This window comes from Poecilia reticulata, linkage group LG17 (assembly GCF_000633615.1).
Source record: "Poecilia reticulata strain Guanapo linkage group LG17, Guppy_female_1.0+MT, whole genome shotgun sequence".
In the NCBI taxonomy this organism is placed as follows: Eukaryota; Metazoa; Chordata; class Actinopteri; order Cyprinodontiformes; family Poeciliidae; genus Poecilia; species Poecilia reticulata.
The window spans coordinates 22,334,665-22,354,704 of NC_024347.1; the positions used below are offsets into that span (position 1 = coordinate 22,334,665).

General features: G+C 38.4%; 2 protein-coding genes across 3 annotated transcripts in view; both read left to right on the forward strand.

Moving 5' to 3' along the window:
* Positions 1–1,557, forward strand: part of ankrd12 (ankyrin repeat domain 12) — a 52,818-nt gene extending 51,261 nt beyond the window's left edge. For both annotated transcript variants that reach the window (XM_008434324.2, XM_008434325.2), the window contains one exon: positions 521–1,557. In XM_008434324.2, coding sequence (XP_008432546.1) covers positions 521–706 — 186 coding nt within the window. In that variant the 3' untranslated portion in view covers positions 707–1,557. The remainder of the gene's footprint in view (positions 1–520) is intronic.
* An 891-nt stretch (positions 1,558–2,448) lies between these two features.
* twsg1a (twisted gastrulation BMP signaling modulator 1a) lies at positions 2,449–17,169 on the forward strand. Its single transcript, XM_008434326.2, has 5 exons — positions 2,449–2,766; positions 4,996–5,156; positions 12,526–12,625; positions 14,633–14,893; positions 16,696–17,169. Exons 2-5 carry the CDS (start codon positions 5,031–5,033, stop codon positions 16,875–16,877), a joined length of 669 nt encoding a protein of 222 aa, XP_008432548.1. The 5' UTR covers positions 2,449–2,766; positions 4,996–5,030; the 3' UTR covers positions 16,878–17,169.
* Positions 17,170–20,040: the final 2,871 nt, after the last annotated feature.

Sequence of the window (20,040 nt, forward strand, 5' to 3'; positions counted from 1 at the left end):
CTGATGTTTGGTTCTGACCCGTTTGGTCCTGATGTTTGGTCCTGACCCGTTTGGTTCTGGCCCGTTTGGTCCTGACCCGTTTGGTCCTGATGTTTGGTTCTAACCTGGTCCTGACCCGTTTGGTCCTGACCTGTTTGGTCCTGTCCTGGTTCAGACCCATTTAGTCCTAATGTTTGGTTCTGACCCGTTTGGTTCTAACCCAGTCCTGACCCGTTTGGTCCTGATGTTTGGTCCTGTCCAGTTTGGTTCTGACCCGTTTGGTCCTGATGTTTGGTCCTGACCCGTTTGGTCCTGATGTTTGGTTCTGACCCGTTTGGTCCTGACCCGTTTGGTTCTGGCCCGTTTGGTCCTGACCCGTTTGGTTCTGGCCCGTTTGGTTCTGACCCGTTTGGTCCTGATGTTTGGTCCTGACCCGTTTGGTTCTGGCCCGTTTGGTTCTGACCCGTTTGGTCCTGATGTTTGGTTCTGACCCGTTTGGTCCTGATGTTTGGTTCTGACCCGTTTGGTCCTGTCCCCCCAGACCTGCCTGCTGATGCGGCAGCAGCACGAGGCGGCGGCGCTCAACGCCGTCCAGCGCCTCGAGTGGCAGCTGAAGCTGCAGGAACTGGACCCGGCCACCTACAAGTCCACCAGCATCTTCGAAATCCCCGAGTTCTACATCCCGCTGGTGGAGGTCAACGACGACTTCGACCTGACCCCCATATGAGGCGTCGCCACMGCGACGCCGTGGAGCAGCACTTACAGCCGGGTTTTTGTTTTGTTTTTTTTTTTACCAGAACCGGGCCGTGAAGATTTCAAATGTTTTCAAAGTGTTCATACGTTGTGTACAGACTGTGCTCTTAATTTTTTTAACTTATTTTATACATAAAAAAAAGAAAATGTGCATTTGTACATAGTCATGTAATTATTGTTTTAAACTGTAAAAAAAACAAAAAGTAAAATAGATATTTTGATTGTAAACTCGTTCCGTCTGATGTTTTAATGGACCAAAGTCGTTTTKTTTTTTTTTTTTATCCGGTCTTCGTCTGTGATGTTCTCGTCGTTCGTTGTTGTTGTTCTTTTCTTTCTTTTCCTACGTTTCCTCCTTCCTTCCACATCTGGAGCTTTACGCCACAGCTGGTGTTTCCTCGACTTTGGCGGTTTTAATGCTGTGCATGCGTTGCGATGTTCTTTATCTTAAAGTACCGTGGACTTTAAATTCGTGAGGTTTTAACTGAAGTGTTCCAGCTCTTTCTCTTGAGTCTTTTTGTTTTTATTTCTTCTTTTCCACCCCAACATCGTGTCTCTTTCTTCTGGCGGCCTCAGAGCGTCCTCCTGTGTCGTCCATATTGTGTCTCGCGCACATCGAAGTCTGTTGTGGCTTCCAAGAATAAAAAGAGAAAGAAAAAAAAAACACTTTTACAGTTTCGACGTGAGATCACAAAAAATCCTATTTTTTCAGCATAATGCCTTTTGAACGATAGTTCTAAAAAAATGTCTATTTTAATATTTACTTGTTACATGACTTGTACATATTTGTAATATATAATTGAATAAATTTTATTTGTTGTGAAATTATATCTTGTGTTGGATGAGTTTTTTAAAGTTGATTCACCTGCGTAAAGATTATTAAATATTATTATTGTGTGTATGCAGYACTCTGATCTGCCAGGAGGGGGCACTGCAGACAGCAATGCAAATTCCTGATGGAGGCCAGAGATAGATGTGTGTATACATCTACATATATACACAAATATAAATATAGACATATATATTTAGATAAATTGATCTATAAATACACAAAGCTATATCTATATAATTTTGAAGATGTATAACGTATACAGGTTTTTTTCTTTAGCCTGATTTAGTTTTTTGTTTGTTTTTTTATGAGTTATTGTCATTTTCATCCTAAAAATACCTAAATTTCCACTTGACTTTATATTTTGGTCCGTCTGATGTAAGTTTTAAATATTAAATGATTGATCATTTGATCAGTTACGCAGTTGAGTAGCTTTTTACCAAATACTTTTTTTGTTTACATGTTGGACAACGTTCTACTTTTACTCGAGCAAATATGTTAAAGTAGTGGCTGCTGTTACTTGACTACAATTTTTGGTTACTCTGATCATAAATATTTTTTTTCCAAAAGTTATTTTATTTTATTGTCTAAATCTACACCATGTGTCGATTTAGACAATAAAAAACTTTACTTTAGRAGGTGTTTTGTGTGTTATTCTTGTCACGTCGTGCCATCAGGTTAAAGCTGCAGCTGAACACCTGTGGAGCTGCAGCGGCGCATCGCCTTATGAACGAGCCGCCCAGCGGGGCGCCCGATCGGCTTCCTCACCTGGCGAGGCGCACCCAACGCGCCGCSGATAGGAGAGGAGACAAAGGACCCGCAAACTGGGAGGAGAAGAAGCTCCATCACGCAACCTGAGCCAGCCCGCTCACGTGTTGGTTTTACGCAGGGCTTTTACGCACGTTTTTTTCTTCTTCTTCTTCTTCTTGATCCGCTCTGCTCTGAATCCGAGTCTCGGTGCGCTGATTTGGGATCTGTTTGACTTCGGGCGCCGGTGTTTTCTCTCCGYTGAGACTTCGCTTTGAAAATGGAGCGTGTGCCTTTAAGGCGCCTGACTGCCTGCCGCTTTGTGCTGCGGAGAGACTGACGCCCTCTGGACACAGTGGACACCGGAGCGGCGGCGGATCACCATCCCGGAGGAGTTCAAAGAGAAAACCACCTCCGCCTCTTACAAAAACCCAACCTGGAAGCTTATCGACTGCGTTCAGGTGAGTTTAAACACCTTTTTAATCGGTGCTGCTGCGCTTGCGTGCGAGTGAAACTTAAAAAAAGAGAGAGAGGGAGAGAAAAAGAGGGAGAGGAGGAGAAGAAAAAGCAGAAAGGAGCTCAGGAATGAGGGAGCTAATGTCCCTCACATGTTTTCTCCTCGTCATGTGAAGTGGAGACGATGTATATAAAAAAAACAGAGTGGTGTGTGTGTGTGTGTGTGAAAGTGCAACACACACACACACACACACACACACAGAGTCAGAAAATGGATGCAGGCAGCTGATGTTGCCAGATGTGTTGCGCATATTGTTATTCCTTAAAAAGAAAAAAAAAAAAAAGAAAAAGCAGCGCTGGCTTTGAATGAGATGAGACTGCGGGCCTTTTCTTCTCTCTCCATCTGCAGAAATCAGAGTTTAGCGGCGATTTCCTACAAATTTACAGGACAATCAGCTCCCGCTGCTCCACCTTTTCACATTTAAAGTCCGGTTAGCGACGCAGAGAGAAAAAGAGTTTCGACCTGAAACAAACTGAACGTTTCAGAAGCAGCTGGAATAAAATGTTTCTGTTCACATCCGCCAACTTTRATCCATTTAACTGGGTTTCTGTAACAGATCAACAGAAAGTAGTGAGTAATTGGAAAGTAAATGTAAAATCTTATTTTAAAAAGTGGCATGTTTTGATTTCAGCGCAGCAGTTATCAACTTTAAGCTCAGCCAGATTCTCTGTCGAGCTTTGACTAGACCATTCTAACTCGTGAAGACGCTTTGACGTAAACCTTTGGTGTTCCAGATATATTGTTCAAACGATTGCTAATGGAAGCATCCCCACAGCATGATGCTGCCGCCGCCGTGCTTCACAGTGCACTCTGAGTTGATTTTGTACAACAATCACTGGAACTTTGACCAAAATATTTGATGCGTATCTRTGATTTTGATGATGTCACTCGATAAAATCTAATGTTTTTTTTTTCTTTCTGGTGACTGTGATGTTTCTATTACTTTTTATTTATCGGTTTTTATGATTGAAAGCACTTTGAGCCGCCTTGATTGATTGATTTTGCCTAAAAGGTTAAATATTTGGCAGAGAACATTCGTCATGTTTTATTGTTTCTGCCACTGCAGCCAGGATTCCTGATGCCCAACTTAAAGCCTCTTTGCCACAAAACTGAGGTTGCAGCAATAAATCTTAATTAATCTTGGAAATCTGTGAAAACAATCTTACCTTTCTCTGCAAAGGTCTAAAACTCAACAACTTTGTTGTTATGTTTAGCAAAATTTCAAACAAAACAAATCAGTATCGGCCAACATCAGGCTTTTTAAAAATCGGTAATCGATCAGAAAACTGTAATCAGTGCATTGCTGCATAAAACCCAAATCAGGGMTCTGCGACCTCTTTGACCTCCTACAACAACTTTTAGTAACTTTGGCTAATAAAATGTAAAGAATTGGAGCTGCAGCTGAAGGTTTTTATAATTCAGTTATTCTAACGATTAATCGATTAATCAGGCCGTTATTGTAAGTAAGAATTCATTATTAACTCACATTAACTAACATTTTTTTGCCTAAAATGCAATAACATGTCAACAAAAAAAATACTTTCAATAATGTGATAAATTGATTGATAACTGGATAGGAAAATATGCTTAACAGGAGTTAAAAGTACCTCTTAAGGTGTTTTGGGTAAAACAGATTTACAGATAAATCAGATTTGTTGTTATCTTAAATGTGAAACTTGTTTATTTTTTTTTACAGTTTTCTGCTCTGAATGGGTTGTTCCTTTAGCAGGTGGCCAATTTTTGAAGTCTGTATAGTCCAATTAATAGTTGATTGTGATTACTAAATTAGTTGACGATTATATTAATAATTGATTATTCACGATTAATCGTTTCAGCCATATGTAAAACGTCCTGTTTATTTCCACAAAATGGCCTTTTGTTGAGTCTTCACACTCCAGTTAACAGTTATTTGATTGTTAAATTAGTTGAGAATTTTAAATAGATGATTAATCTCAGTTAATCTTTTTGTTTCCCACCAAATTGCCTTTTTTGAGCCCAAATACTCCAATTAACAATTAATTGATTACTAATTCAGTAATCGATTAATTGTGACAGTTTTAAATTTGATTTCTTCAAACTTTACGAAAGTTCTTAAAACTTTTTTCTTATTTTGGCTGCTTTGGAATCAAAACCTGAATAAAAACGTTGTTGTTGATGCTCYTTGTGCTTCAAGGTGTTTTCCCGTCGCGCGCTGGTGAGACCGTCAGGATGAGGTCCGCTCAGCTGATCCTCCCCGCCACGGCAGCGCTGCTCTTCCTCCTGGCCGGACTCTCGCTGACCTCCGGCTGCAACAAAGCCCTCTGCGCCAGCGACGTCAGCAAGTGCCTCATTCAGGTGAGGCCTTAAATCCTGGCCACAGATTGCGAGGGAAACGGAGGGATGATTGTGGGGTTGGGATCTCGGTCGGATGATGCAATCGGCGCCGATCTTCTGAGCAGATAAAAGCAGCAAAACGCAGCCAGGATTTTTGATTCTCTCGACGTGAACGGTGTGGGAGAGCCAAGAAGAAGCTTCAGCTGCCGTCTGCAGTGAGGAATGCAGATCACTTCCTCGGATAAGATGGAGGGAAGTCGGGTTGGAGCWGAAATGTTTAGATGTCTGAACTCCACCTGAACTGCTTTTTAAATAAAAGTCCTGCTTGTTCCTCTGAATCATGGAAAATTTCCCTTTTCTAACATCCTCCTGTCTGATGCCAGAGGAAAGTTTTATACAAGGCTGTAACGATTAATCACGATTAATCAATTATTGAAATGTCAACTAATTTAGTAATAGGGTGAAATGATTAATCAGATTAATAGTAATTAATTGATGACTGAAATAATCTGCAACTAATTTATGCAACCGGAACCACTGAAGGAAAAGAAAACMTCTAAAGAAGGCTCTGAAGGCAGCTTCCTTCTTCAGGAAATGCAAACAAAATGGAGTAACGTCAGATTTTAGCGACCCTGAGCCATTTCTCCTGCTAGCTTTGGCATCGCATTTGTTCTGCTTGTATTTACCCAGAATGCCTTACACTGTTGTCCACTWMCTTCTTTTGGAGYGGTCTCAGGTCCACTTGCGTCCACATATGCATTTAAACCGCATAAAAGTTCACTTCAACCAAACCAAGAAAGAGGCTTTTAGGCGACTAGAGTTCTTTTTTTGGGTCCGCATCACAGTTTGATTGTGCATTCACACCTCCCCAAACGAACCGGACTTTCTACACAAACAAACTAGAATTAGAATAAACCGAACAGAACACGGCTGGTGTGAATGCACCCATAAAACTCTGGGCCGTTTGTTCAGAAGGTCCGGTTTGTTTKGGGAGATGTGATGCGCAATCAAACTGTGATGAGGACCAAAAAAGCGAATTTTGGTTCGCCTAAAAACATCGGTCTTAGTTTGAACGTCCAGCAGACCGGAGACTGCTCCAAAAACAGGAAGTGGACTGCAGCACAGGGCATTCTGGGTAAATACAACTAAGACAAACAGGCTAGCCTAGCGCCAGCGAGAGAAATGGCTTGTTGTCTTTTACATAAGACAAAAGAGAAATCCAACTTCCACAAAAATCTGACGCTTCTCCATTTTCGTTTGCATTTTGTGAAGCAGGGAGTTGYGCTCCTGTCTTCTTCTGAGGTTTTCGTTTAATTTTCTTCAGTGGCTCTTGATGCAGTGCCCCTACAGGCGAGGAGGGGAACATGTTTTTACAAGTTTGGTTACAAATGTTGCAGTTTTTGAACCAAACCTACCGCACAATCAGATGCGAAAACAGCCTAAGAGTTCATCTCTGGTCCATTTCTTCATCACATCGGCAGTCTTCCTCTCTTCTTCTCTTCCAGTTGACTTCTTTCCAATGATCGTAACGAGCTCTGCAGCTCTTGCGACCTCGCTGACACTAACTTGCGAGCTGTCAGAGACAAGAGTGACGGCCTGTGTGTGAAGGAGAAACGTCTCCGCCTGCAGAGGCTCTGGATGGTCCGTGTTGCTTGTGATTAGTTGGATCTGCTGTCTGGAGTTCGCTTTTCACGCTCTGCTGCCACCTCCACTCATTTGTCTGGATTCTCTAAAACCCCCGAGGGTGGGAGGTCGGAGGAGGTCAGCAGGAGGTGTGTGTGTGTGTGTGTGTGTGTGTGTGTGTGTGTGTGTGCGTGTGTGTGTGTTGTACTTTTAGGAACTTGAGCAGGGTTGTGGGGTGGGGCAGCAGGTTTCAAAGCATTTCGCCCTCTGACAGTCGTTAAGGAAGACGCATGTTCACTTTCCAACGCGCCGCTCTCTGCAGCGGCTGCGCTTTGACTGATGGCTGGGTTTCCACTTGAGAGCAAGAGAAGCCAAATAAGAGCTTTTTAAGATAACCTCATCTGTCTCGGCATGGAAATTGCTGTTGGATGGTAACAACCGCCGCTTGTGCCGACTAGCTTGTTYGCTCATTTTTCAAGTGGTTATCATCCAACATGYTCAACCTAAAGTTACAACCTGCAAATTTAAAAATGAATTCAACTCAGGATGGCACTTAGGACGACCGATGAGTCAATATTTCTACGTTTTAAGTTAGAAAAGTCGCCCAACTTTCTCTGGTTTAAAATCCAACATGGCTGCTATGGCTATGGTACATAGTGAAGGTTTCAGAAATATGGTGTGAGAAAAAAAGATTTAACCCCCAAAAGGTGACCTTCCTTGTGCAGGTTAGGATAGGTAAAAAAKTTTTGCACAGTCATTCTCAGATAATCAAATTTTAGTCTGGATACTTCTGACTATTTTAAGTTACTTATTAGGGCGTCTTGTCACTTTAAATTTGTTTACACTGGATAGTCCAGTGTAAACAAATGTGCACATGAAAATGGTTGCAAACAGATGAAACAGTTTTTCATATGGCTCTATTTAAAATYGAGAACAATTTTTAAAATTAAAATAAACGCCTTTGTTATGTCTTTATTTCCTTTATTTGCTAGAGAAGTTGCTTCTTGCCAAAACTAGCCTGATGTRTTAGCAGTGCATCCATTTCTCATTTTTTTAGAAAAATAAGGAATATTTCTGATTAATGAAATGTGTTTTTGTGCGCTGTGTAGTTTTATTTTATTTTTTTACAATGCCACCTTAAGTATAATTAGTGAATGGATCAGGTCTTGATCAGAACTTTAAATGTTGCTTTTGGTTCTTTTGGTGTGACATGATTCCCAAATCCAAATTTAGAAATGCTTTTACCTTCTAATGCTTCAAACTGACAAAACTCCTTTTTTTCTGATTTATTTTATTAGCAAGTACTCTCCTCTTGGGAGCACATTTTCTTTCTATAAATGAACAGCTTAGCATTGTTTTTGTTTCTTTTATTTAGGCTTAGCTTTGTAGCAGAGTTGCTTCTTGCTAATGTTAGTGTGATAAACAGCTAAAGCGCTAAGCTTGAATGCATTTGCAATGCTTCCATGTCTYATTTTTTAGAAAATAAGGAGTATTTCTGATTAATAAAACGTGGCTTTGTGTGCTATGTAGTTTTATATCTTATGCCACCTTTAATAATTAGCAAAGGGTTCAGATCTTTAAATGTTTTTGTTTTTATTTTTTGGTGTGGCGTTATTCCCAGATCCAAATTTAGGAATGATTTTAACACWTCTTTTCATGCTTCAAACTGACCAAACTAATTTTTTTTATAGGTGTATTTAATTAGTAGCACTTAGCTAGTATTTTCCTCTTAACGCCAATGGAAGCAGAAGGGGGCGAACTTAGTTTTCACTTGACTCTTTTCAAAATAAAAAAACACTTTTTCTATAAATATACACCTTAGGTTTGTTTTTATTTATTTTATTTGCTAGCTTAGTTGCTTGTTGCTAACTTTATCCTGAYAGCTAAAGCGCTAAGCTAGCCTATGTTAGCAGCGCCTCCATGTCTCGGAGTATTTCTGGTTAATAAAACGTGGCTTTGCGTGCTGTGTAGTTTTATTTTTTACAACGCCACCTTCAAGAGGTATAATTAGCGGAGGGATCGGGTCTTGATCGGAGGTTTAGGAGCAGAGAGCCGGTGATTATGCGAGCTGTGTGTGGTTTTTTGCAATCCCTCGCTGCTGAGTCATTTCTGAGTCTTTTATCATCGCCGAGGGTGTTTACACGGAGGAGACGGTTCCTGAAAGGATGAGAGGGAAGCTGTGCTGAGAAAAAACACGGAAAGGAAAGGAGAGCAAAACAAAACGAGGGAGAAAGGCAGGARGAAAGTTAGGGGGGAACTTTCTGCTCCGCTCTGTTCTCCAGGTGTTTTCTTGCCCCCCTCTCGTCCAATTCCTCCCCCATTATTGTCGTGACCTTGACGTGGAGGAATGTGCTCCCTGCTCCGAGTCGGGAGGGAGGAAAAAAGGAGCTGTTTAATCCCACCAACAAGGTTTTACTTTTGTCTCCTTCAAAGTCGAACCACTYCGAAGTGAAATGACGTGTTTGTTCTCTGATTCCTGTAGAAGTTTCTAGAAGCGCTGCGTCTCGAACTGGAAACTTTTGATTTCTCATCAGCCTAAAAAAACAGGCCGCTTGTTTAGTCCAATTCATCACCTACCTTTAATTTAAGATTTAAKATATGTTTCTGTTGTGTTTAACATGTATGTGACTTAGCCTGAAAGTTTAAATGGACGTTTCAAAGTGGCTTTTGTGGCTGTATGAGTCATGAAAATGTCTCCATCTGCAYCTCTGTTGAGTTTCTGGGTTTAACAGGAGGTTATAGTACGTTAATGCGATGTGACTAATGAGGTAAAACGGAGCTAAACTCAGGAGCTGTTGCCTCATGAAGGACCGCAGCTGCAGAGCTAAACGGTCACTAACGTGTTCACACCGCCATCTTTTTCAGGCTTCGTCACTTTAAACGGAAAACTTCTCTGTGTGATTTTTTTTTTTTTTTTTACACGAAGTACAACTCAGTATTAGAGCCAGACTACGATTTTTGAATTTATTAAACTTATTTACAAGAAAAAAGTCATAATGTTACCAGAATAAAGTTGTAATAATATGAAAATAAAGTTGTAATAATAGTAGGATAAAGTCGTATTACGATAATAAAGTCGAAACAATAAAACRATGAAGTTATTCAGAGAATAAAGCTGAATAAAACATAGCAAAGTTATTATATTATGAGAATGCATTTGTAATAATAGAATAAAATCAGAATATGAGAACAAAGTCGTAGTAATACAAAAATAAGGCCATTAAATGACGAGAATAAAGTTGTAATAACATGAAAATAAAGTTGTAATAACACTAAAATGAAGTCATATTACGAGAATAAATTTGAAATATTTTGAAAATAAAGTTGTAATAATATGGGAACAAAATCATAACATGAAAATAAAGTTGTAATAAGATTAGAATAAAGTCACATTACGGGAATCAAGACATTCAGAGAATAAAATTATAATATGAGAATAAAGTCAATAAATATGGCAATAAAATTGTTATATTTTTAGAATAAAGTCAGATTATAAGAATGAAGTCGGAATAATACAAGAATAAAGCCATTCACATAACATAGTTGTTCCAATATATGAATAAGGCTGTAATAATACAACAAAGTTGTAATAATATGAGAATAAAGACATTAGCCTACGAGAATAAAGTTGTATGACAATAAAGTATAGAATAAAGAATAAAGTCAGCAGAGTAAATTGCTGACATCCCTACGGCACATGAAGGGAAAAAATCCATATATTTAATAAACTGTACGCTGAAAGGCGTCTACATGCATGAGTATGTTGTTAATGAACCAGGAATACATATTCCTCTTAGAAGAGACACTTTTATGTAACATAGAAAACATGTTTGTTTCTTCACTTTCCGCTGCAGTCAGATTAATATCATAATAAACGATGCTTAATCCTGAAAAGAGTCCTGAATGCGTTGCTCTGAGCCTCATTTTCTCCTGCGCCGCCTTAGAGAAGACAGACTTGAGCAAACATGAAGGCGAACGTGTCGGGACCTGCTGGTTGTGGAAAAGCTGTTTCTGCTCATGTTTTCCTGATTTACCATCATCTGCGTCTCACATTCTCAGATAGATAACAGACATCTCATCCAGATTACTGTTGCTTTTATGAGCATTCTAATGCAGTTTTTCTTAAAAACTTAATTTCTGTGGCATTATTTACCACCAATCAGAGTCTACAGTGAAATGAATCTGAGCACATATATTTATGTAAACGAACAATAATTTCTGGTGTTGAGCGTTTATATCTCACATTCGATGGCTAAATTAGCCTCTGTCACACTCTCTGCCCTAACATTGCTGCTCCTCATGTATGGAACACCAAACATATCAAAAACGTGTGAAGCTTCATGTGTTTTTGTATGTTTTTAAATTAATGCGTATGTAAATGAACGACACCTCCAGCGAATGACAGATTGTTTTCATCCAATCAGAATGTTCCTTCGATAAAAAAGACCCAATCACAACCAACGAGTAAAAATACTCCAGGAAGTGACAGAAATAAAACAAAACTGGAAAATTTGAGAACATAATGCACTTGAATTTTGTCGCCTAATATGTTGTGAAGCATATATTCTTACTTTGTGCATTTAAGGTAACATTTATACATTTCTTAAGAATAAAGTGATTGTATTACAAGAATAAAGCCATAACATTGATTTTATTTATTAATTTCGAGCAGGTTTTTAAATCTTTATGAGAATGGTTATTATATTACAAGAAAAAAACCATAATATGAGAATAAAGTCAAAATAATATAGAAATAGTCATACTCTGAGAATAAAGTTGTAATAATATAAAAAATAAATTAAGATTACCAGAATAAATTCATAATATTACTATAATTATAATTAACACAAGAGAACATTACGCTGTTGAATTTTGTAGGCTTATAATATGTAGCTAAGCACACGCGCTAACTTTGTGCACTTCARGTAAAATTTCTCGATTTAATACGATGTTATCCTTTCCCAGTGAACTCACTGRTTTTTTTAGTCCAGTAATAGTTACTGTACTGGAAGTAAACCAGTGGTTGTCCTTCCTGTTRCTGGTTTAATGACAGGCTTCCTGTTTGAAGAGCTKGGCCACACGCTGCCTCCTCTCTCTGCACCTCAGAGTCTGGAAATACCAAAAAACATTTTAAAGCTGACATTTTTCAYRTTACGTTTACTTATTTCTATTTCTAAATCTCTCCTCAGACATTCTTAGGACAGAGTGTTGGGGTCAGGTTAAGAAAAATTTATTATTTCATGAGAATAACAAAAATKACCAGAATGAAGTTGTGATATTATGAGAAAATGTGGTCTAAACTGCAGAGGAATGAAAAATGTTGAGTGAAGTTATACTTTGGTATTTGTTTTAGAAATAATCTATTAACACATCTTGCTGGATGCTACTGGTAATAATATGATGCTTATGTGTTTACTRCGATTTTATTCTGCCAATATGATAACTTTATTCTCGTAATATTCCAACTTTACTATCGTAATATTCCGACTTTATTCTAGTAATATTATGACTTTATTCATGTAAWWTTATGACTTTATCTTAATATTACGACTTTATTATCGTAATATTATGACTTTATTCTAGTGATATTACGATTTTAATTTCGTAATKTTATGTATTTTTCAATTTTTTTCCTAATTCTGCGTCGTACATTATTAAGTTTCGTTGCTTTGAAGCAGAAATGCATCTTGAGGTCTTCATGTTGTTCCTAAGCATGTTGTGTGTGTGTTTTCTTTTTCTCATGCGTGTCTCCATGCATTCCCTACAGGAGCTGTGCCAGTGCCGTCCCTCCGATGGAAACTGCTCCTGCTGCAAAGACTGCATGCTGTGTCTGGGGAACCTGTGGGAGGAATGCTGCGACTGCGTTGGTAGGTGCAGCCGATGCGCGTATTCGCTGTTCGCCTTGGTTGATTCATGACAGACAGGTTCACTCAATTTATTCTAACAAAAGAGGAAATCAGATTGGTGGTTAACGTCACTCCATCCGCTTCTGCCCCTACGCTTTCAATAAAATACAATAAATAAGCCTAAACAAACTACAACACAATGGCTCCCAATGAGCAGTTAGCAGCGGCTAACGGTTGTAAAATTAAACGTAGCTATACCGCACAACATTAATGATGAAAACAATTAAAAACATATCAGAAACATAGCAAAATTACTCATGAAACACTGTATATGATTAAATGTGTCTAAAAAATATGTTAAAATATAATATTTATAAAGAAAACACGGCGCTGATCCTAATACATGCTACTACAGTTACCAACAGCAACAGAAAAAGGGGGAGGAGCTGTCGGTTACTGGTTGCTATGGTAACCACCAACTGCCAATAGCAGCATACAGAACTGAACACACCAATAAATGTCTGGAGAAACAACTTCTGGACAAAACAAAATACATTCAAATAATAAATACACAAATTTTGACAAATCCATCCACCGTCCTTCAAATACCAAAATTTGCACTTAATTTTATATTTTGGTTCATCTGATTTTGTAATTTTTAAATATTTGGTATTTGATCAGTAACTCAGTCCCTGACTAAATGTTTTACCAAATAGGCCTACTTTTTTAGCAATGTCTTGAAGGACCACTTTTTACTTAATTATTTGAGTAAAAGTGCTACTTTTACTTTAGTACGACTTTTGGGTTTTCTACTCACTTCTAATGGCATGTCTGTAGATGTCTTTAACTTACTTTGCACAAAAAAATTCAAAGATCGGATTGCAGACACAGACATGATTTAAGAAGGAGAAGAAGAATTTGTTTCTCCTCTGACTCTGGAGATCACAGATCTCTCAGATCCGCTCTGACTGACAGATATTGCTCCGCTTGCTGACATGGAGGCTTTATTAAAACGCTTTCATGTGGAAAAGAAGAACAAGGATCTGAGTGCCGCGCTCTGCTGCTGCAGCAGCTGCTGCGGTGCAGATGTTGGAGCGCTGTTTTTCCTCCTGGACGGGGCTTTTACAGCCCACCGAGGAGATGTTGTCGCTCTGAGCGAATACATTGTCTTCCTTTATGTTTTCTTCCCTTTTTCACTGTCCGTTTTCCACTTGCAGCAAGTTATCTGTGCCAAACGGCGACTGCTTTGAAGTGTGAGTGTTTAGAGGAGCAGGGGGGGGAAGATTTAGGAGGCTGGTTGGAGGAGCTTGGATTTAAAAAAATGCAGGGAGGGAGTGGAGCAGCCATGAGTGTGTTTTATCTAAAACAGCTGCTCTGGCTCTGCTTTTAGCGTCGGTTTCTGATCCAAATCCTCTGTCAAACTCCGTCCCCCATTAAATGATTTACCCATTAGCTGTAATTCACTTGGACTTGTTGCACAGGGTTGGGAGATCGTATCTGGGGATGCGGGGACTTGCTTCTGTGTTGAAATTAAACGAACTGTTAAACAGACCTTAATTGAGATGAGACTGTTTTTTTTGACAGTGCTGTGGTTTTCCAAAACCAACCCCGTTGAGTTTAAAGGGGACCGTAATGCTGCCCTGACCAGGGTTGGTTAGGATAGGCCAGGGGTTTACGGAGCTTACAAAGTTAGGCTAGTGAGGGATTAATCTGGTTAAATATTTTAGCACTAGCAATTATACAGCCATACGTCCTGTGAGAATGCAGCAAGTGGTTTCTGGATGGTAAGTCAAAAACAAAACTCTTGTCTTTTTCAGAGCCGCTGTACAGTGCATATAGTAGTAAAAACTAGCTGACCAGTACCACTGGAGTTGCTAGGTAACGGGCGGAGCTCTACTGGGGTTGCTAGGTAACTGTGTAATTCCTGTGGAATGTAACTTTTCTTGGAAGCAGTTGAGACCCAAATGGAAGTACAAGAACAGCTTGTGGAGGCAGAAATGTTTCCTCTGACGCGTCTCTCTTTGTCAGGGATGTGTAACCCCAAGAACTACAGCGACTCTCCTGCCACCTCCAAGAGCACGGTGGAGGAGCTGCACCGCCCCATCCCCTCGCTTTTCCGCGCCCTGACGGAGGGCGACGCGCCCATCAACATGATGGTGGTGTCCTTCCCCGTGGCGGAGGAGTTCACGCACCACGAGAACCTGGTTTCCTTCCTGGAGTCGCTCAACAGCCAGCCGCAGAACGTGTCGGTGCCCGGGAACAGCATCCACACCGGCATCGATCCTCACGGTAAAGCATGTTCCTTCTCACCTCGTTTTCCAAAGTAGGGGGCGAGGGCCATTTGACTCCTGGACTGATTTTTTTGCAGCCCCTCAACCTCAAATCATAAATAAATTAGGACAAAAGTACTGCTTTTACATCAAAATCTACTAAAAAAAATGACATATTCAACACAAAGTGATAATCTTTTCTAAGCTTTCTAGTTTCTTTCTGTTGTCATGGTAACTAAGACCACATCACCTCATTGCTTTTAATTGCTGTGTTTATTAAAACCTGGCTAAATGCATCAAGTGTTTTCATATTAAGACTGACCTAGATCCTGATTTTATTTCTGAGAACAAAATATTTTTTCAGTTTTCTTCAATTGAGACCAAATTAATAAGCAAACTGGATGAATTTTGTTTAACAAGCAAAACGTGGAAAAAAAGCATTTTAAGTTTTGTATCTGCAGTTCCATTCCTACAAAATAAAATAGAAATGAAGGTATGAAAAACTTCATAAATAAAGTCTATCATTGTTATTAAATACTATTACTGTATATATGTTAAAATGAGACATTTTTGGTGATATTAATTTTTGAAAATTATATTTTTTTTTAGCCTGCAAGAAATTTTAAACTGACAATTTTTGTTGAAAATTATATTTTTTTTAGCCTGCAAGAAATTTTAAACTGACAATTTTTGACCCAATGACAGAAAGTTTGGACACCTCTGTTATCATATCATTAATGTGATTTATTTATTATTTTGTGATACATTCAGAAAGAATTGTTGAAGAAATTACTAGGAATTATCATAAAATTAAGCAAAAACTGAAAATATTCTGAAATATTAATAAATTAGCTTACCTCGCGTTTGAACAAGCCACATAGCATCCTTAATGCTTAACACCAAGGGTGCCCAAAGTGGGCCTTGGAGCCATTTGTGGCCCTTTAAATGTTTTGATTCGGCCCCTGACCACCAGTCAACAATGGTAAAAATTTGGCCAACAAAATAGGAAACAATTGGAAATTGTCTATTTTTCTTTTATAAGGCAATGGTCTGAAGCCCTTTTTATGTTTTGAATCTTTAATGATATATGGATTAAATTGGTTTATTGTTGAGCAGGTAAAAGTGATAATAATACTTACAATAAACAAATTTTTGCATTTTTAGTTTAATAAATTTTTTGGCACACCAGTAGTTTAAATCAAAGTTTGGACACCACTCACCCAGACCAATCAAAACGTACGAAAGAATGCTTTGTGACAGCCAGCCAGTGACGAATTTATCATTGACAAAAAAATGTTAGAGACAGTCAACAAACAATCCAGAGTTTTTGGTTTTCTACAATTATTTTCAAACTTAGAGGAAAAGCAGGTCGGCCATTTTAAGTTTTTAGGTCATCATATGATATGATAAATGTTAAGTAGCTTGTATTGAGTCTTAAGAGATTTTCCTGTATAAATAAAGGATTATATATTAAAATACCTCTGTGTATTTTCACAACACCACTCCAAGTTTTTCAGTGTTTTTATAGAAACTCTGTTAGATCAGCTGTGATAATGCAGAGCTTTGTTTTTTTTTTCATGTTTTTGTTTTAGTTTGCTGCTATTTGTTGGCGTTTCACTCTTAAACCATTGCTATAAAGTTGCAGCATTTCCACAAAGCTCAGCAGTTAACTCATTACACCGACCCAAAACACATGGCCTCACTTAATTACAGCAAAGCCATTAAGTAAAAGTAGAAACACTGAGGGCTAAAGGTAATTATGTGTTCTTGTGAACCATGTTTTGCTGAATCCGTGACTCAACCTGCTTCCTTTCCTTCCAGAGAAAATGTGCACGGTGGTTTACTTTGACGACTGCGTCTCCATTCGTCAGTGCAAGCAGTACTGTGAGTCAATGGGCGGATCAAAGTACCGCTGGTTTCACAACGCCTGCTGCCAGTGCATTGGCCCGGAGTGCCTGGACTACGGCAGCAAGGCCGTCAAGTGCTTGAACTGTCTCTTCTGACCCGAACCGATCCGATCTCTGGGCACATGTTGGCACCAAAAGACTGAGGGAAGAGAAACCCATCACTGTTATATGTTAGCATTCCTCAGTAACCATGTAAAATAAACCCCTGCCCCCTCTTCTCTCTCCTCCTCCTGCAAATTGTTTTTTATTCTGCTGTTACTGTATATTTTTAGATATGTTTTCCATAGTGTGTTTTTTACTAGAGGTGTATATGAATAATGTATTTTTGCAATTACTGTCAGCAAAATCCCAGTCTTGTACCAAATAAAGAAAAGATTTGGTAACTTAAGTTTTTGTGTTTCAAAGGCTAGTCTCAATTTAACAGAATTAAACCTTGTTTGCCCATTTTTCACTGCTTTTAAAACTGCAGTATGTAACTTTTATAAAAACATTTTCTACATATTTGTTGAAGCTGTTATTATCCTGTGACAGAATGTTATGAGACAGATAAAAAAGGAGCTTCTCTGCTTTCTCCCAATGGTAACTAGAAACAACCAATCAGAGCCAGGAGGCGGGGCTTATCGCTGTCAACCCACTTCATGTGGCGCCACTGAATGCTAAGGCTAGTTGGCATGGCCAACAATAATGTTGGATAAATGGTTTTTCTGTAACACTAAGATGTTTCTCTTCCATTAGCATATTTACAAGTACATGACATTGATTGACAGCACTAAGGCCCTCCCCCTGGTTGTGATTGGTTGTTTTTGGTCAGAGTGATAAATTCCTTCAGATGGCAACAGCAGCTCAGGGAGTGTATCTGTCTCATAAACTGTCACAACATAGTAACAATTTAACAGACATGTTAAAAAAACAAACATATTTTTTAAATAAGAGTTGCACATTGCAGCTTTAAAAGACATTATAGTTCTGTAGTTACTGTTAATAGTTTGATTTTGGACTCATGAAATCCTGCTGTTTTGGTTCTTCTGTAGTAGTTACAGTAAGAGTCAGAATCTTATGTTTAATCTCTTTACAAACCATCAATCATATTCAGTTTTAAGCCCAATTTTTCAGTAGGAGTTTCTGCAACCAATAAATGAATGTTGGTCATTTGGAGTTCCACAAGGCTTCATTCTAGGAATCCTTTGAGATTTAATCTCCCTGTTTATAATTTTTCTATCTATATATGTTGGATTGTTTAAATGACGAAATTTAAACCCAAAAAACTGTTGATTTTTTTTTTCTAACAGGCTTAGAAAACAGGTGAATTAGCTTTTCTCACTCTTTACATGTGGCATTCCACAAGGCTTTATTCTTGGTACCATTCTGCTCTTTTTGTGAAATTCTTTGGAATCCATTTGTTGAGATTATATTCTGCCTAATATGATAGTCTGGCCCTAATACTAAGATTTATTTTTATTAATAGAATAAAGTCATAACATTATGATGATACAGTTATAGTGTTATGAAAATAAAGTGAAAGAAAAATGAGAATAAAGTTGTAATAATACAAGAATAAAGTAAGTTTATGGGAACGCCTATAATAATAAAAAATTTAAATGAGGAATGTTGAGCAACTTGTGAAGTTATACTTGAAGTATCGGTTTTACCAATAAAAAATATATCATTATATGGTACCCTTATTATGGTATAATATTTTATATGACATACATACTGAACCTTTAAAGTTTTTTGTTTTTAATCCAAGAAACAAATAAATTCAGTGGTCTAAAACAACACGTTTCAGTCAATGTCAGAGACTACTTCTTTAAAAAAATTATTTTAAAATATCTGCTCGTGCTTGTTGTATTTATATGGAAAAGGTGTGTCACAGAAGTTAACGGGTAAATGTTTTTCCCAGTTGCCTTTTCGGCCTCTCTAATCTTAGCTCAGTGTTTCACAAGTCAGGAAACGCATCATTTCCTGGGGAAACAAGGTTGTTATTCTTTCATTCTGGTCCACAGGTGTTCAGCTCTCAATGACCATCTCATGCAAGCCAAGAGGAAAACATTCCCTGATGCCAATCTCTCGCCACCGCACACAAATGCTCTTTGTTGTGCCAGTGCACTTTGAAAAAGCAGCGGGACGCCCTATCACTGATTATGTTCCCAATTGGCATGCCACAGCAACGTGCACAGACTCATCTTGCAGGCATACAATGGAACCTTGTCTGTCCTTTTCTTTTTAATTATTATTATATCGAGCCCTGACCTCGTTTCGCCACTGCAGCTGTGGTTTGGGGTGCAGACGGAGCCAACAAAAGATCATCAGAGGACTAATTTGTTTCATATGTCCCGATGACCACCAGCTCTATATCCCAACCACAGAGCCTTGGGAAAATACACGTGACTCAGAATAGCAAATGGTTTCCTCAAATTTAGTTTGCGCCGCTGCTCAGGGCTCTGTTTGACAGTTCCACCACCTGAAAGAAATCAGAAGTGAAGCCGAGATCAAAATGATACCACAGTCTAAACATTCTCCAAACCTAATTTGGCTGAAACACAGAGAATATTTATCACTGCACTGCTAAGACCTGGCAGTAAAACCTGAAGGAGTCCAAACACCAAGCCTGTAATGTTTCTTTTTTGGGTGTCCTGGTATGGCATGACGCTGCATTATTGGGTTAAATAATCACAGGGGATAAATATAAAGGTGGGTTTAAAAATAACCACAATTAATTTTAGAATAAAAATTCAAAAAAGAGCATCTTTGAGCTGCAAAAACACAAAATCTTACCAACTATTTTTGATCATATCAACTATTTTACAGGATTTCAGTAAGATATAGGAGCTTGTTTTAAGTCAATATAAGTTTCACTGCAAAACATAGGAAAGCTAACTTGTTATAAGTGAACTAATCTGCTAGTGAAAGTTATTAATTTAAAACAAACTCCTCTAAGATATTTGCACTAAAAACTAGATCAAAAATACTTTATAAGATTTGGAAAATGGTCTGAAAACAAGAACATTATTATTGTTTAATGCAGTAACCACTGAGACAACACTTCAAAAGCACAAAATCAAAGTATCTTTGTCTAGTTTCTAGTGAAAATATCTTAGTGCACTTGAAATAAGACAAAAATCATTCAAAAGTAACTTCACAAAATATAGGAGCTTGTTTTTAGTCAATAATTTCTTAATATTGAATAAAAAGTATTAGCTGCTCTGGCAGATTATTTTACTTTTAACATGGAGAGAATATCTTGTTATATGTGAAATAA

What these genes read in the sequence shown, in the direction of transcription:
- twsg1a (XM_008434326.2), top strand. Translation starts at nt 5,031, where the DNA reads ATGAGGTCCGCTCAGCTGATCCTCCCCGCCACGGCAGCGCTGCTCTTC. An exon ending in TCAGCAAGTGCCTCATTCAG is followed by an intron (nt 5,157 to 12,525) that starts GTGAGGCCTTAA and finishes CATTCCCTACAG; the next exon opens with GAGCTGTGCCAGTGCCGTCC. An exon ending in CACCGGCATCGATCCTCACG is followed by an intron (nt 14,894 to 16,695) that starts GTAAAGCATGTT and finishes CTTTCCTTCCAG; the next exon opens with AGAAAATGTGCACGGTGGTT.